Here is an 18,018-nt window from a genome sequence, read left to right on the forward strand (position 1 = left end):
GTCCTCAAGACTCTTGGAAACGTCTCTAGAATCCTTTTCTCGTAGTATTTCCTTTAACAATACATTTAGAGCGTAAATTCTTAATATAAGTGCAAACGAGTGTGAAAGTCGTCCTGTTTGCTCAGAGCACGCATCACAAATCATACCAGTAAATGTGATATCCGTTTATTTCTTCGCTATTTTGGCGTAATTAAGGCTAGTATCTTGTAACTCGATGTCCCAGTACTTTCATCAGTACTACTGTGATGTTTTGATTAGGAGTTACCTCAAGACAAGCCGAAAATAACTGCATCATAATGAAGAGCAATAAATATTTGACCTGGGAATATGGTGTAGTAGGTCATTTTCTGCTTCTCTTAATATATAAACTGGTAGGTACCCGGGTGCAGATTACGAATACAATGACATTGAATATGAACCAAGCTGAATTACAATTGCATTTAACGATTACTGGAGTTCACTAGGTAACAGAACTGCAGTTAATTTATTAAAAGTAATAGCGGAAATAGAAACTTTAGTGTTTCTTGAATGAAACGTGGATCACAAAATTTTAGTTCTGCCTCGAATTTTTGAACATTTATTACTAATATAGATCGAGCATTCCTCGAGCAAAGGTCTTCTAGAGACATTTCGTGCGCTGAAAATGGAATCGTCGGCTTAGTGACAAGGGCGGAAATTGAAAACGCTATTTGAAACGGTTTACGATTCACATAAGCTCGTGTTGTGAGCTTCTATCCTAAACCCGTCAGCAACGGATTGAACAAAATTTACTTTTTAAGAAGAACGTCCTTAATCAGCCCCCTGTAATTTGTAGAAATGTCAATATGTTGCCAAATTCTTATATTAGCACGCTGAATTCGGCGTGCCACTCTTGGTGTACACGTTTTATTAGACGGTGTATTGCTGTTACATGCAATGGCAGCTGCGAAATTGTTTGAGTATTTTTTCCCGCTCACTCTGAGCGTCTCCCAGTCACCCTGTAGCAGGTCGCACAAGTCCCGAATTTGTGTGTTTTTTATTTCTATAGCTTCGTTAGAACAACAGTAAGACCTTGAAGTATAGAATGAACATTTCGGCAGGAACCACCGAAGATGACAGTCAATGTCAGCGATAGCTTTCTGGTGTGACCCGTTGCATATCCCCTCGGGCCATGCGTGAATCCCGAAACCTTAGCTTCCCATCAGCAGGCTCGCGAAGCGGCAATCCCACCTGCAAACACACATGTCAAATGATACCGCGACATGTTGCAATACCCCAACTGTTGCAATCACTGCTACCCCAGCTGAAACTCTGCAGCAACCCGCACTTTGTTTGGTGTCCTGGCTGCAACTTCGTTGCATTGACACCTGCAGGTGGCAGCGCTCAACGTGGAGGTGTGTAGTACAAATGGGGCACTATCCTTTTGATATATATGTTAGGCTACATACCCCATTGTGTCCATGGCACATCCGCTCTGCAGGATTGGCCAAGACAGGGTGTATACCAAGCGGGCACTATCCTTTTGATATATATGTTAGGCTACATACCCCACTGTGTCAAGATGGCAAATCCGTTCTGCAGGATAGGCCAAGACAGGGTGTATACCAAGCGGGCACTATCCTTTTGATATATATGTTAGGCTACATACCCCACTGTGTCAAGATGGCAAATCCGTTCTGCAGGATTGGCCAAGACAGGGTGTATACCAAGCGGGCACTATCCTTTTGATATATATGTTAGGCTACATACCCCATTGTGTCAACATGGCACATCCGTTCTGCAGGATTGGCCAAGACAGGGTGTATACCAAGCGGGCACTATCCTTTTGATATATATGTTAGGCTACATACCCCATTGTGTCAACATGGCACATCCGTTCTGCAGGATTGGCCAAGACAGGGTGTATACCAAGGGGGCACTATCCTTTTGATATATATGTTAGGCTACATACCCCATTGTATCGCCATGGCACATCCGTTCTGTAGGATTGGCCAAGACAGGGTGTATACCAAGCGGGCACTATCCTTTTGATATATATGTTAGGCTACATACCCCATTGTGTCAACATGGCACATCCGTTCTGCAGGATTGGCCAAGACAGGGTGTATACCAAGTGGGCACTATATTTTTGATATATATGTTAGGCTACATACCCCACTGTGTCAATATGGCACATCCGTTCTGCAGGATTGGCCAAGACAGGGTGTATACCAAGCGGGCACTATCCTTTAGATATATATGTTAGGCTACATACCCTATTGTATCGCCATGGCACATCCGTTCTGTAGGATTGGCCAAGACAGGGTGTATACCAAGCGGGCACTATCCTTTTGATATATATGTTAGGCTACATACCCCATTGTGTCCATGGCACATCCGCTCTGCAGGATTGGCCAAGACAGGGTGTATACCAAGCGGGCACTATCCTTTTGATATATATGTTAGGCTACATACCCCACTGTGTCAAGATGGCAAATCCGTTCTGCAGGATAGGCCAAGACAGGGTGTATACCAAGCGGGCACTATCCTTTTGATATATATGTTAGGCTACATACCCCACTGTGTCAAGATGGCACATCCGTTCTGCAGGATTGGCCAAGACAGGGTGTATACCAAGCGGGCACTATCCTTTTGATATATATGTTTAGCTACATACCCCATTGTATCGCCATGGCACATCCGTTTTGTAGGATTGGCCAAGACAGGGTGCATACCAGTAGCGCATGCGCAGTGCCCAAGCTGTCTTGTTCGGGCACATGACCAGTGACCCACTCTGTCTGCTCGGTGATAGTGCAGCCAGCATACACCCGGTAGCCGAAATTGGCTCTACCGCCACAAACGGCCAGAAACGCACGAAATCGCAAAGCGGGTGAAGAGCCAAAGAAAGCTATCTGTATACAACAGTATTGCGCACTACTGCACTGCAGTTCGGATTCGGTATAGTTCGAAACAACCACGTTCTTGACGTACCCCGTTTTTTTTTTCACTGAATGACTGGCTTCGCGACGGAACTACGCGTTCGCTTTCATGAAAAAGTAAAAAAAAAACTTTGAATTGCTTCGCGAAAACGATGATTCCATAGTCGGCGCTCAGTTTCGTATATCGGCAGTTTCAGGCCGACTCGCGGGGGAAAGCGCAGCACGTGAAAAATGAATCCAAGTGTATGCGATATGGCACGGGAAACCCACGATACTTCCGTTCAGTCTTGCGAACGGACGTTTTTCTTAATGCCTTCCATGACGTACAGCTTTCGTAGTGAGTAGAGGCTGTTGCTGGGCTGCACTTGGCTTTCTCGTAGCAGTGGCCGTTATACGGTGACGTCATCTATACTGCCGCTTACGTAGTGTGTAGGAGCAGTATCTGTGCCGCTTTGTAGTTTCGCAATGCCATGCTCTCTGTCTTCTCTCTCTGTCTCTTTGAAGCGCTTTCTTGTTTGTTTGTTTGTTTTCTTGCATTGTGTGATGATGCCAAAATATTCTGTTATCCTTTTACCTTTCTTTCTCTGTCTCCACTGTGGCCTTCTTACGATATCGTCGCACTGCTCTTATTTCACTTGCGTTTTTCTGAATTTCCCGCTGTCTTCTGTTTGAGAAATGCTACGTTCGTTCTTAGAACGGGCCAAGTGAAGGGTTTCCAGCGAGCGCAATAACCGTTCTTCGAATGCCACTAGACGCCAGAGATGACCAGGAAGCCGCAAAGGGCTCCTTGAATGGGCTTCTGAATACTAGAGAAGTACCTAAAAACCGCAATTCTTAACACCGGTTCATCAATTTATAGTAAGCCTGTGGTTTTCATACTTGGAAACTTTTCCAAACCGTAATTATTGTTTGTCTAATGCTATTCGCAAAAATAATGAAAAGAAATACGCGATTCGCGCACAGTTTCTCAAGCCGGTTATGAAATATTTCTCAGAAGATACGCAATAAGATCAGCCTCAAGGACATCGGGCATGTGCGATTGTGTTTACAGTGCGGAACACAAATGGTATTCAGCTTTAGCTCGTCAAATATGTTGGCCATTGTGATATTTTTCAGTGACAATAAAGAAATTAAAAAGCAAATTTGCGCCACAATGATTCTGGAAACCCTTCAAGCTTGCTCGCCAATTTTGCTTTTGTTTCATTTTCGTTTTTCTTTTTCGGTTTTTGTTGAGCTCTAATAGTTTGCGCTTGTCTTGAAGGTTCTGTTTCTTTCTCTTTACTTCTATTCTCTGCTTCTCTTCTTTCTTTTCCTCGACTGGGGGTTCGTCTGTTCCCAACGTTTTCAAAATGTGCGTCCCCTGTCCCCAAACCTCCCGCCCCCCATCTCAACCTGTCGTCCTGTGCCACCTCTGACCTCCTGTTCCTAGACGACCCTTACTACATCCAAGAAAAGCTGGCCTATGAGAAATCAGGTAGGCGCATCGCGTGTGACCCCTATGCGATCTGCACTGCTCGCCGATTCGCTTGCAAACATTCACGGTTATATCAACCTAGTTATGCGCTTGCCAGCTACATCCTTTTCTCTCTCTCTCTCTTTCTTTTTCTTTATGACATGCGTATGCATCACGATGGCTATATCTCACGCGATTTTTCTCACTGTTATATGCTGATTTTACTTTAGTACTGCCTTGCGCTTGTAGAATTTGCGCTGCTCGCATTGAATGAAATCGTGAATGATGCTCTCACCTGCCCGTTACGTGGAAGCAATATGAACAGCGTTTCGCTTCGTCACCGCTTTGTTCGATGATTTGTGTTGTGCCTGAATGGTTGGCAGCGACATCTGTTATGCCTGCTTTGCGACATTCTTTTTTTTTCCTGAAACGGCTTTAAGCAACAGTTACCTCCAAGTTCTTCCAGACGCCGTTTCTTGTTTCTCATTGTTTGGTCCTGAATATATATGTTGAAAGTGTTCTAAACCCTGGAAAATCAAGCAGCAGACCACTTGCGTTCCTGCCTATATTGTTTGAGAGCAACATAATGTTTTCAGAGGCACCAAACATAGGTCATTGTGTGTATATAGGCAGAGGTTTACCTGAAGCATTGTTATGCAATAAATATGTATTAAATGAAGGTCTGCAACTGATATAGGAGTTATGATATGTGTGCATAACGCGAAAATTGTTTCGTTATTAACTATGTTGTAAAGGGACACGGGAGATAGTACGACGGAGTTCGTCGCATTGCTCCATGTTATTTACACTACTCTACTAAAGTAAACATGTTTGTATAAAATGTATTTCTCAGGCAAATAAGGCTTTTGGAAATGACGGAACAATTAAAGAAAGAACGGCCTGAGGCGTCTGCAAGAACAATGGAGAGCGTTCTTTAAGCCGTTTTTTGCTTGTTTTTGCTGCATTTATGGACATTTTTGGCATCGTCCATGGCGTCAGTCGCAATAGCCTGACCGCCCATTCATTTTTTTTGTGCATTTTTCTGTCTGACTTGCTCTACGGCTAGCAGTATGAAATCACCAGAATTCGACATTCAAGATTGTCATGTCAACGACTTGTTAGCAGAATTCCAGCATGGGATTTTTTGTTGACTCCAGCAAAGAACTTTTTGTTGCTTTCCTCTCTGTGGGGTATAAGATTGGTCCGACAAAAATGAAATAGTGCATCCCGGAGCTAACGATAGCACACTCCTAGAAGTTTTTCTCTGGGGGGCTATTTTAAAAGAAGGTGTCTATGTACACGCCTCATCCACGTTTTCTCTGTATCTTCACTTGAATTCAACAATTTTTCGGTGGCTATCTGAAAGTCTACTACTTAGAACAGAACCTGCATAGACGCAAATTACAGCCCCGCTTCCATTGAGTGTTACTACAGAGACATCATAAATCAATCGCTAGGCTTGCTCTTCTTCTCCATAATTGTCAAAAAATAACTACGGAACTAATTACCTCAAAACTAAACACTAAACTGTGTGACCTGAGTGCTTATAGTGAAAAAAAAAAGCAACGTTATGTAGTCTATACTCCTGCAAACAGAGCTCCAAATTCCTTAATGTCTTAATCATTGCATTTGCCCTACTTCGATAATATCGAAAGGCAACCTTTTCGCGTGCTGGAACGATCGTGTGTGTAATATTTCATTCAGTATGATACTTTGCGAATGTTTTCCATAGTAGCTTGACGAGGTTGAAAAGTAGCGTGAAAATCTCAAAATAAAACGCACACACAAAGTGCAAATACACGTCTTCAACCGTGTGTGTTCATTTACGGCTGCTGGCGCTACATTTCAACCTCGTTAGGATGTGCCGCTTACTACTCCCCAGCTACTCTTAGAGACCTACTACATTTACATAATCCGCAGAAATCCTGAATGTTTCTAGTAACTTTCTGTTCAACGCTCCTGTTGCCATGACAAAACTGATACCTTCGCGGAAAGTTTCAAAAATCCGAGTGACCCACATATTTTTTTTTTGCTTGATAACGCTCCTCGAGACAGATATTTGTTCTCCTCAAGGTAGGATTCGTGAATATAACTCACAAGTGATTATCGCGCCCATCCTTAAGGCTTTTTTCTTCGGCTGTAATACTGATGTCAAATTATTTCTCGCAGATTTAACAGGCCTGAAGTATGCCCCTCTGTAGTGAACCTGAACTATTTACGGGATGTCAGCTTTTGTACGCTTGCCAAGGTGGATTGAGACCGAGAACTGAGCAACTCGCACTGTATTCACCTTGACATTCGTGCAGATGTCACACGTCACGAAACTACAGTCTCCTGCGCACTGCTTTTACTGTAGTTATTTTTTTGTGTGTGCGCGTTTCGTGAACTCTGCACAGATCCCTCAAGATGAGTTGTCTAGGTGGGTCGATGGACTTTGAAAGTTTCCCGCGATTGGTTCAGTCCCACTTGAATGGTCGTAATCTCGTGATACAAACAAAACGAAAGCTGGTGCACGTGAACGCTTGCAAAACCAGCTAGGATCTTTTGTTTTTCTTCAGCATGCAGTCGTGATGCATGTCTGGCTGTGCTCGTCATACGTGCATGCGCGCCCTGCACCAACCACACTGTGCTCATACTGTCACGTGACGCGACAGGGCCTATACCGGAAGCAGCTGTACATCTTGAGCCACTCAGAACCACCATTTTCCTGCCCGTAACTCTTAAATATGCACAATGAACACCTTATGAGCGACGCTGCCTATAAGGGCAATTTAAGCACACTTTGGTATACGCTAGCATTTTGATTTCGTTGTAAAAAAAAAAAAAAGCCAGACAAATCAAGATATTGCATTGTATTTCTTTTTTTTTTTCGGGGGGGGCGGGGGGGCTAATAGAAGAACAATAACTGTAGAGAATACTAACAAGAAACTTTTGTCATTCAAAAATTCATTCTGACACATGTTGAGGTTAAGGGAGCTGGTACTTTTGGGGCCCGGTACGCTTGCCATTTTCCTTTTTTTTTTTTTTAATGTTGCGCCGCTGGATTCGTGCAAGCATTGAGCACGTGACTACGTTAGTCACGTGTTTCACTTTAGCCACGAGGTCACAGCTGCTTTTGTATAGACCATCTGTCGCTTTAACACACTCTTTTAACTCACATCAACATAACACCACCAACACATTGTCATTTTCAGCAACATTCGTAACCGTGAACTTCGCATTGTCATTTGTGAGAGCATTTCAATTTTGGCAAGCTTTCCCCGTCTTCACGCGAAAGTATATGCCTTCAAAAGGCGCCATGCAACGAAAGGAAAAATATGAAGAAAAATTGTCCTGTGCATTTTACTTCTATTGTGCGTCGCCTGTTGTGGAAACCTCCATTCTTAATGAGTGTAAACATTACTTACTTTATATGTAAACCATATCAAATACACCACGAAAACTAGGCTCCCGTGAGAATAGAGGTCTCGATAGCCCTGGAAATATCTTGTGATGCTAAAATACAATTGTAAAGACCTTAACGCAGAGTTCAACTCGAGTCTATCATTTTTGCAGCCGGCGTACCATATGCCAAATAAATAACGTACGTTTGTTAAAACTTCGATCATAATACCTTAACTGGTCGTTTTTTTATTATTTGTTCCTGTCAATCGACAAAACGGGGCGAAGGAGTACGTGTTTGCTTTTTGCAAACAATAATATAGAGAGGTGGACGCCATCATGAGTATGGATCTCGTCGGATACTCTCATTGGCATTGTTTTTCAGCTGGAATGGCTTACCACAGTTCGTTTGATGGTCAACAACGTTAAACCGTACATTACCTCATGAGCCAGAACTTATCATTGCAGGTTAGCAGCGATTGGAGTTACTGGGCAGTCATTTCCGATTCATTTCTTTTTTTTTAAGACAAGAGTAAAAACAAAACAATATTGGAATGTTCGTGATGAAGAGTACAGCTTGAAATTTATTTAAAATTTTGAGCCTAAGTTCTTTACATCAGCAGAAGTCTCCCGAAAAAGGATTACGCAAAACGTACATAAGTGCTTGATACTGATAATCAATAAAATTAGCCAGGTTACTGACTAATCGACGCCTTTTCAGAAAAAACGAAATAGGAATTATGTTTGCCTAAGTGAGAAAGTTTCTCCATAAAATTTTCATAAAATGCTAACATCGCTGGAACCTTAACTACTAAGGATATAAACATTAAGGCCGATAGCTTATAGTACAAATAACCACAGATAAAAACAGTGTTTACACTTTCTGTTCATAATCAAAGAGAAGAAAATGATTTTCTTTACAATATACAGCTTGCCATTTTCACTACCTTCAGATTTTTTCTATTCTAAACGGTAGCTGAGTCGGTCATTACCAGAGTCGAAGCCCCCTGCTCATCCATGAGAACAAGTCGCCGTATCGGAACGCTAATTGCTACCGCCGAAAAAAAAGAAAGTACTTTCCTCTAGATTTTCATAGACTCATCGACGCGTCGCTTCATTCACGGAAAAGCCATCGTCACTCACTTTCAAATTGCCGGCGAGTCTAGCATGCTAATCTTCGAGGCGCTGGGTGAATCATCTTCGTGTTTTAGCCTCCGCCTCCCCAGTGGCCTCCGCCTGCGCCCAGTCGAAGCGTTCCCGCCTGGGTGGTGTGCCCGTTCTCGCTCGCCTCTCACTTTCGTTGTAACGCTTATTGTCACGCTTGCGCGGCCGTGGGTGCAGATCTCCTTCGCGAGCACGGAGTGGACGAAGTGCCCGAGGTCGAGCTCACCGAGGCGCAGAAGATTGCGCTCATGGGACGACCGCGCTTGGGTGACCAATGCCGTTGCACCGTGCGCATCAAGGAGAGCAAGGAGTTCAAGGTCGGTACACGTCGCCCCGCCTTGGACAGCCGTCGATTGACGGACGGCTCGGCGCGGAAGCGCGGTTAAATGGGCAGCGCTAAAAAGACGGCACGCACCAACAAAACAAAAGAATACGCCTAATCATTTAATTTGGTAACTTAGCTGGCAGTTGGGCCCATTACGGCCTATTCAAATACATGTAAAACGCAAAAAACGCTTTTCTGAGATAACCCCTGGACCGAGTTTAATGAGATTTGTTGCATTTGAGAGAAGATGATAAATTCTAGTGACTGTTGGAAGCGGAATTTCGATTTTGGACCTGTATTTTGTTAAAATAATTTAAAGGATTCGCAAGTTCGAAGAAGGTAGACACACGAAGCTTATAAATTAATAGCTCTGCATCAAGAACAGATATCGCGCTTCTGTAAACGGCATCCATTAGATCATTGAAAGTGGACAAGTTCGATGTGTCAATTTATATATTACCTGAATGTGTTACGTTGTGTACAAGAGTTCTGCAAAAGCTGAATTTCCATATTACTAAATTTTTTTTTAAATTCATGTGTAGCATATCAATTTTGTCCGCTTTACATGTACTATTATATGCCGTACACAGAATTGTGACATCATTTTTCCTTGCTGAGTTATAGTGTTGTTAACTTGATAGTTTCGTTTTGTGAATTTTTTTTCGATTTTCGCCAATATTTAATACAATATTTACGACCTAAATCAAAAAGTCGAAACCAACACTCCCTAAATTTTTAAGTTTTCCTTTTAGCTGCAGCAAACTTCGTCAAATTTGGTGCAGTGGTTGCCGAGGAAAACGAATTCTCTTTTTACATGTATTTAGATAGGAGCACCCGAGCTAAACCTTCTTCTTAACATCTGCATGTTAACAAGAAGCACTTGCATATGAAAATTTAAAAAAAAATGTCCAAGAGTAAGGTGGCTTCACAAATAAATAGATGTTATACGGATGTTTGGTAAGAAAGCACCGGGTAGGAGTGTATGCTTCATATCTAATAGTGTGCTTCCTAAATATTTTGTAAACTTAGCTTGGCCGCGCGCTAGCTATCGCATTCGCCAAGATTTTGGCAGCGGGGTTATTCTGCAGTTGGCGCTTAGTTTACGGTTTGTGCGTAACGCAAGAGGGCACCGTGGACAAGTGGCTCTCGCGATTGAACCGCTTGCAACAGACAAGCTGCATCATTTTAACGACTAGTGCCGGCATTAGTTGACAAAGTGTGCAACCGAGAGAAGCGCCTTTCAAACTGAATACGCGATACACATCGAACACGCGATTAACAAAGCCTATTGTGCTCTAGGGTACCTAGGCCGTAACTTTAAAATTGCATCAGTCAACCTTAACTAACTTTCCACGGGACACTTATTCGCTCTAAACTAGAGCATGCTTTGGCAATCTGGGACCTTCCTCACACTACTCTAATGTGACTCATTGAGAGTGTCCAGAATCGTGCTTCTAGTTTTATGCTGTCTAATTATTCTCGTTACGCCAGTGCTATGTCAACGAAACTTACCTTTAGTCGACCTGAACTCTCATCTCGTCGCTAATGTGCGCGATTGTGTCTTTTTCGTGAGAGCTGTTATTTCAACCCCACTCTAAACGAACACCTTATAGCACGCTCGTCATACATATGATGCCTTTGTGATCGCAAACTTTAAGGTTGGTGCACCTTCTTGTCGAACAAAGTTGTGCCAGGATACCTTTACTCCAAGAACAAGTCTGGATTGGAACCCGCCTGCCTACTTTCATCGCTACTTTTCCGGGCAATGCAAGATTCAAAGCAGCCGTGTACAACACGTTCTGTTAAAACTTCATTGCTGCACACGTATGACTTCGTTGTCCATGTATACCGCTTCTTTCTGTATTGCCTTGGGGCCAGGAAAGTATATTAATAAATAAATAAATAAATAAATAAATAAATAAATTCGTGCGCCGCCGTTAGTTAGCAAATTGTGTGATACAGAGAAGCGCACTTCGAAGTAAGACGAACGGTAAATTCATTGTTCCTTCTCGCAGACCTCAAGTACCGGCAGGCATAAAACTGCAGCACTTGGGCAGGCAATAACGAAAACAAACATTGCGCAGGTTAGGCGTGCCGTCGTGCATAACCTCTCTTAATTTTCGGCATCATTTGCGATAAAGGACGTGCAAAGGCCGTTGTGGCAATGCCAGGGGCAGACGGGATATACGATGCGAACAAAATCCTTCAGTATTAAAAACACATCTCATGTCTTCCGCTGCGTTTCTGTGAAAGTCGCTCCGTTTCTATAGGGTCAGTATTTCTCGAATTGCTCAAATGCCTTTGTCTTTACTACATTTCGATCACCCGGCATACTTAACATTCTGAACACCTGCCGGTTAGTTGCCGGCGCATCGGCTGCAAACTAACGTCCTCTTCTATACTATTGCAGAACACAGTGGACAAACTTTTCCAAAGAGCCAACATTTCGTTGATGATTGGAACGTCCTCATGGAAAGAGCAATTCGTCGAAGCCATCACTGTGGTAGCTGGTAAGTGACATGCAACTTGCTCCTGCTTCCTAATTGCCTTGTTTCTTTAGTTGTGCGTTACCTGACTGACATTGTGGACACATTTGGGTAACTACCATCCTGGTTACTATTCCTGGACGTGCGGTACGTTTTGCTTTTCCGCATGTACTAACTTGTGTTTACTACGCGTACTCATTCACTCAGTGTGTGCACGCAGGAGATGCTATTTTCGTATCTAGCCGGAAACGACATTCGCAGCGCAGGATAATGGAGCTGATGACGCAAACATCTCAGTCCCGTCGTCCTGAGCACGCTAGATGTGCGAGCGATCACTTTCTTGCAATCAGTAGGAGTAGGAGCCCACTGAAATCACCCGCTTATCTTGTTTAACGGTGGTTTAACGCTAACGCGTTCATTAGTTCTAACCACCCATGTAGGTGGCTCGGTGGCTTTGGCGTTGGGATGTTGGGCACGAGGACACTAGTTGGGTTCCAGACCACGGCGGGCACGTTCGCATAGAGGCGCTACGCAAAAACGACGCTACACCGTGCGTTGGGCGCACGGTAAAGAACTCCGGGCAGTTAAAACGCATTTGGGGCCCTTTTACCACGGTGTCCTTCGTTACCGACCGTGCAGTTTCGTGACGGTTAAACGACACAGTTTGTTTAATTTTGCTTTAACCCTGAGTAAGACACGAGCATTCTTCAGCAGCGGCAACTTTATGCATGTACCGAATCAGGTGTCTTGTAGTTAGTGCTAGAAGGCATGCACGACGGGCAAGTGATAAGAGAAAGAAATACCGCCTGAGCTCAATGGGCAGAACTGCAACACAGCCTGAGAAGACTGAACTCGATTTGGAAAGCAGCGCGCTTAAATACCGTGTCGCTGAGGTATCAACGAATATCAGGAAACCCCGCACAGCTTAAGCTGGTCTCGCCCTCCCAAGTCGGCTCTTATGGCCGACCTGCCTGTATAGGTTCCCGTAGTGGCACGTCGTTCAATAGGCATTGTGAATGGGTTAGCAGTTCTAGTGCAATCGTAGCGGTAACGTGATTGACAGAACGTGGGCGAATCTATTCTTCAAACATCTTCCTGTGCCAGAATTTGATTGCTGTTTCTTGCCACCTTTGTTAGGGTTTTCTACAATGTCCTTATGTTCACTTAATCATTTGAATAAGTCCCCATTTGAAGATGCGCGTATGGAGCTCTGTAGCAAACGTTAGGGGTTCGTAATGGTTCTGACGTAATCCTCAGATATTAAAAGCAGCTGCCGAGTTGCAATATATCCGCTTCAATATGTTTTCATGCATTGTCTTCAGTGTTCAAACGAACAGGCTTTCTGATGTCATGGAACCAAAAAGCTTTTTTCCACATTGTTAGCTATAGTATATGGGCAGCGTTTGCGATTGCATTGACCGTCACACAGAAAAGCCAAGTAGTTGCATTTATAGAAACGCTGGTGGTTATTTTTCGCTCGGTATTTAATTCATTCGACCTCTTACGAAAGACAAGGCAGTGTCCTATTTTTTGTCGCATCAGTGAGATAAATGCTCCATGTACGCTTCACCCAAATTTACGAGAAATAAAAAGATCTTGCAAGTTCCTAACGTCTTCAGTAGAGATCTGTAGCGTTCCGCTACCGATGTACCGTCCGCGTCCCGCATGATAGCCGAGCCCCACCACGCTTTCAACAGGCGTAGCTTGTCTAAAGCGCCCGAAATAGGCAACTCGGTGACGCAGTGGTGGTAATGCTAATGCTGTACCGGAATGCTCAAATTGTCTACTGATTGGCTAGGTGGTTTTTCTTGGCGAACAATTTTTTTATGTACTCGAAGAGAGTAATAGCTTCATTCTTGAAACATACACCCAAAAATATATAATAAATAAAAACTGCCCACCAAAGTGGAAGAAAAACGGGAGATTTTCGTATTTTGTGTCGTTTTTTTACGGCGTTCCCTTTTTTGCGTTGTACCTTTAAAAATGTAAGTGCAGCAACTCGTCTAGCTTTGCTTACTTTGGAAATAGGAGGCTAACTGGACTGTTATGTCTGTTAAGCTCTCTCTGCCAAGCTTTGCTGCTGTAGTCAGGCCACGGATGAACTAAAATATTCCAGCGACTTCTGATGTCGGTACCAAAATGTGGGGCAAAAAAACAAAAAAACTTCAGAACGTGAGTTACCTGTAGACGTTGTTTCGTGCTTACAACCAAAGTGTCTCCGCGTACGTCTCCGCGCACATCTGAACTTCTTCCGAAAAGTTTTGGCATTTTGCTCCCACCGTCCATTCGCGCTTGTTTTACGGGTGGAGCCAACTTCGCCAATGGGTGTTTCTCGCCAATATGCAGCCTCTGGAACGCACCGATCTTATCCTTGTCGCAGTTGTAAAAAGCGCCGAGACTGCTCCTTGGGAGGTCGCCGTAGTTCCGCTTTACGACTCGTAAAATCCTTTTACTAGAGCACGTGACCCCGCGCGGCCATTCGATCCGTCTTTGGATTCGTCTTAGGAAAAGCACATCGCTACCTGCATCTTTCGCTGCTATCTCCGCATGTTTGTGCGATTTTGCGCCAAATTTCTGTGATATTTCTGTAGGGGGCTGAATCCATGGTGTCCGTGTGGACGGGGAAGGCGAGCTTATAAAATTCACGCCTAGATATTGAACACCATGCGTGGTATTTCAGAATTATACACAATGTCAATTTCCTTTCCTCTTTCTTGGGAGGGGGGGGGGGGGGATGGGCACAGAATTCAGAGTTGACGTTTTCTATGAAATTTCTTAGAGAGTAGGTTGTTGCAGAAACAAAAAGGAAAGATACGCTGTTATAAATTACATTGCTGCACTTACTCTCAAAGCACAGAAACCTGTAAATTTTGCACAGTTAAAGACTGTACAGACGGATGGTGAGTAGCACTGACAACTTCGAAGAGTCCTGCCTCAACAAACTCGCTCGACCATTTTAAGCAGGCGCCGTCTTGCCTTTTCTCCGTTTATTTTTCTCTCTCGTTAATTTTATTACATGCACTATACTTGCGAAAGAGTTGCGAGCTTCAAATTTGTTTGTAGTTTAAGCTCCAGGTTTGTTTGTTTTTTTGTTATTTAGCCGGCACAGTGAGCGAGTCACTTTTATGCGTCGTTTTACGTCTAGCCCGAACTCACAGCCTCGAGTGCCGACAACGTTCTTTCAGTGCTCACGTCGGGCACGGCGTGCTTTTCATTCGAAATTGCACTCTCCAGTGCGTGCACAGACCCGCTCTGTATAACGCATGCCTGCCTACATCCGCTTGTTTCACGCCTTTGGTCACTTTAGTTGCACGATCATCACTTCCAATTCACTACCTTGACTGCTGGCCGTATACTTTGCGTTTTCACCCTGCTCCTGCTTCTGGATTTGCTGTAACTTGATAAAGCACAACTGTGAACGGATGGGTCTATGAGTTGTCGTACCGTTCACCGCAGGGTTTCCTATTTTTAGTCGTTTAATTGGCATAGCTTGCCGAAGAGATTACGTAAAACGTATGTGGTATCTGAGGTGACGCCGATGTTTTGGAGTACACTCGTGGGCACGCAGTGGCACATCGGACACCCAGCAGTGTCATTGAAATTGGACTCGGCTAACGGAGAGTAACATTGGGCTTACATTATTCCGTGGTGCAGCTAGAGAATAATCTGCGCTAGCCTGCAATGAGGGTGGTTGAACTCTTGGTGGGTGTCACTCGCAATCCAAACGAGGTTTTTTTTGAAAAGTAGGTCCGCTCTGTGAAGTAGCTCGCGACATGGCGAGGAAGCACTTGCTGATATAAAAACGGGTCCAGAATGGTGCACGAAAAAGAAACACGAGCCATTTAAACTAACTACACGAGAAGGCCATGAAGTAGGACACTGAGCAGCACAGTTTGGATAATGTTTGCGCCGGCCTCGAGAGTATCCAGCAAAGCCTTCAACCTTAGCCGTTTGCTCTGGTGAGCCAACATGATATAGCGACGACAAATAACATTGAAAGTTCGAAGGTATCAAACGTGAAAAGGAGCTTGAAGCGGAAGTCGGCAGGACGTCCTAGCGCTCGGCCAGCATTCTCTTCTGACCTTGTCGAGCAGAGGACTCAGACACTTCTTACGCTGCCTGTCAGGCTTCCAAATATTTTTCTGTGCTTCTAAACTGGTCATGGTACTATGCCTAAAAAAGGCCTCCGAATTAAAAAAAAACTTGAATGTGACGGGATTTATTTACACGAGCACAACACAGTCATAAGCCGAGCGAGCACAAGCTGAAGCCTCGTGGCCAGCGCCAACATAGTGGTTCGGGTCTTTTACTTCAGAACACACCTCAATTAAAAAATAAACCTAGATTATCAAATAAAGTGGCGGTAGAAAATACTCTAACCTCGACCAGGTAAATAATATTAATGATGGTGTCAAGAGTATCCAGCAATATCCTAAACGTTAGCCCGTTGCCCTGTTAGCCTAAAATCGTATAGTCATGACATACTAAATGAAAAATTAGAAAAGTGCCAAGCCTGAAACGGATCATTATTGAAGACAAGGTAAGCAATGCCTGCGGTTATTTTTCTTTTGTTCTCCTTTTGTTGCGTCATTTGAATTTTGGTTTTGTTACAAGGTTTGTTTCTTTAAAAGCGAAGCTTTCTTTGTTTTGTTCCTTCGATGAGACCTCATGAAACAACGGAACACGCTTGAATCTTCACTCTTACAAGAGAGCTCATGCTATTCCAACATGTTCAAAAATTGGCATTTTTATATGTATAAACCAATTCTCAATTCATACCTGCGCTTGCTGCAGAGGTCATATTATTTAACTGCGATGCCCGTTCAGTTATACTTGGCCTCCGAGATTACGCGGCACGCGACATCGCTCATTGGTGGATCTCGGAGCCCGTGCGTTACGCAGCGTCCAGCGCACGCCCACCGATAGAGGGCGCTAGGCAACCCGCGTGCGGGATTCGAGCGTGTACGACTATGCGCATCGTTCCCGTCTTTGCAGAGCACTCCGTTGAAAAAATGCGGGAAAGCTTCGCTTTACGTAGATTCCAACAAGTGCGGTTGGATCTGCCGTAATTCTTTTTTTTCCGTTTCCTTTTCTCTCGGTTGTTTTGCCTTGGTTTTGGGCGAACGTCTTACCACCTGCCTGCGTGCCCTGCTGCCTGCCTACCGTGCTACCTGCCTGCCCTGCTGCTTGCCTTACTGCTTGAAACACATGCATAAAAAAAATCTCGCATGAACCAACCTTACCTGCATCCCTGTCCTAACCAAAACGGTGCACGGGTAAAGACGACGACAGGAACAAGTTTAAGACGGAAGAAGCGTTCGAAATGGAGAACATCAGCTTGAAATTCGGCAAAGGTAAGTGTGTTTGAACAGATGCGCAGAGGGTTAGGTCTTAGTGAGTGTGAGATGAAGGGAAACTGAAGAAGAGACCTTCTCTGTTCTTGACATTAATGAACTTCTCCGCTTAGTACGAGCGCACCGAATTTGTACGGCGTGATAGGGCCGTTCTTCTTTCGGCGCAAATGACATCTCAAGCGATATTATCATCGTTTCAGCAATGCATTGGATGTTGCGTTATGATCGACTCGTTACCGAAAATCACTTATTACCTAAGGCAAATGCACCATGCGCTTATCCACACATTACATTTTGCGAGTTCGTATATAATTTCTTTAGGCATTATACTGCCACGATGAAAGACAAGAGTTGAGGGCAATTCCTAATTAAAGCATTGCTGGTAACGCGACGTTTACTCCAAACTTCAGTGAAGCTGCCAACTTCCGCAATTTCCGAACAAGCTAGAGCACGGTCGAAAATTGAAGCTTAGAGAAGCGCTGTATGTTCTCAAGAAATTTGACGTGTGCAGCAACGCGCGATATTTTCAATTCAAAGTTTCAATCTTTGAGAAATCTGTTGCATATGTTTTTAGCTTACAGCTGGAGATGTTGCTGAACTTTACACAGCTGTCGTGGCTGTACAATATATTCAGTTCAAATTTTAGATAAAGTTGAAGCACGTTAGTGCAACAAAGATACACAAATGAAGTAGGGGCTTCTCTCAGGCCCTGCCTGAGGATAGCACTAGTTGGCGAAGCGTTTCTTACCAACATCGTCGTTTTCTATTCAATCGTGCAAATCAATAATGCTGATTCAATCTGTCTAATCAAGTAAAAAAGCATAATGCAATCCGATTATAGCATCATGGTGCTACAATCGGCAAAATCAACGTCTGAAACTCCAAACAGTGCTAAACATTGGTAAAGAGATAAAGCGACCGTATTCGCAAAGGCTCTCTTGCTTGAGACCGTTTCGTT

The 18,018-nt window shown here is 43.9% G+C and overlaps 1 protein-coding gene across 5 annotated transcripts in view; it reads left to right on the forward strand.

Moving 5' to 3' along the window:
• Positions 1 to 18,018, forward strand: part of Calx (sodium/calcium exchanger 3) — a 327,704-nt gene that overhangs the window by 297,795 nt on the left and 11,891 nt on the right. For 2 of the 5 annotated variants that reach the window (XM_050181076.3, XM_050181077.3), the window contains 4 exons: positions 4,327 to 4,371; positions 9,073 to 9,212; positions 11,631 to 11,730; positions 16,989 to 17,060. In XM_050181076.3, coding sequence (XP_050037033.1) covers positions 4,327 to 4,371; positions 9,073 to 9,212; positions 11,631 to 11,730; positions 16,989 to 17,060 — 357 coding nt within the window. The remainder of the gene's footprint in view (positions 1 to 4,326; positions 4,372 to 9,072; positions 9,213 to 11,630; positions 11,731 to 16,988; positions 17,061 to 18,018) is intronic. The other 3 variants (XM_055072463.2, XM_055072462.2, XM_055072464.2) reach the window with 3 other exon arrangements.

The sequence above is a fragment of the Dermacentor andersoni genome, chromosome 7 (genome assembly GCF_023375885.2).
Source record: "Dermacentor andersoni chromosome 7, qqDerAnde1_hic_scaffold, whole genome shotgun sequence".
NCBI classification, from domain to species: domain Eukaryota; kingdom Metazoa; phylum Arthropoda; class Arachnida; order Ixodida; family Ixodidae; genus Dermacentor; species Dermacentor andersoni.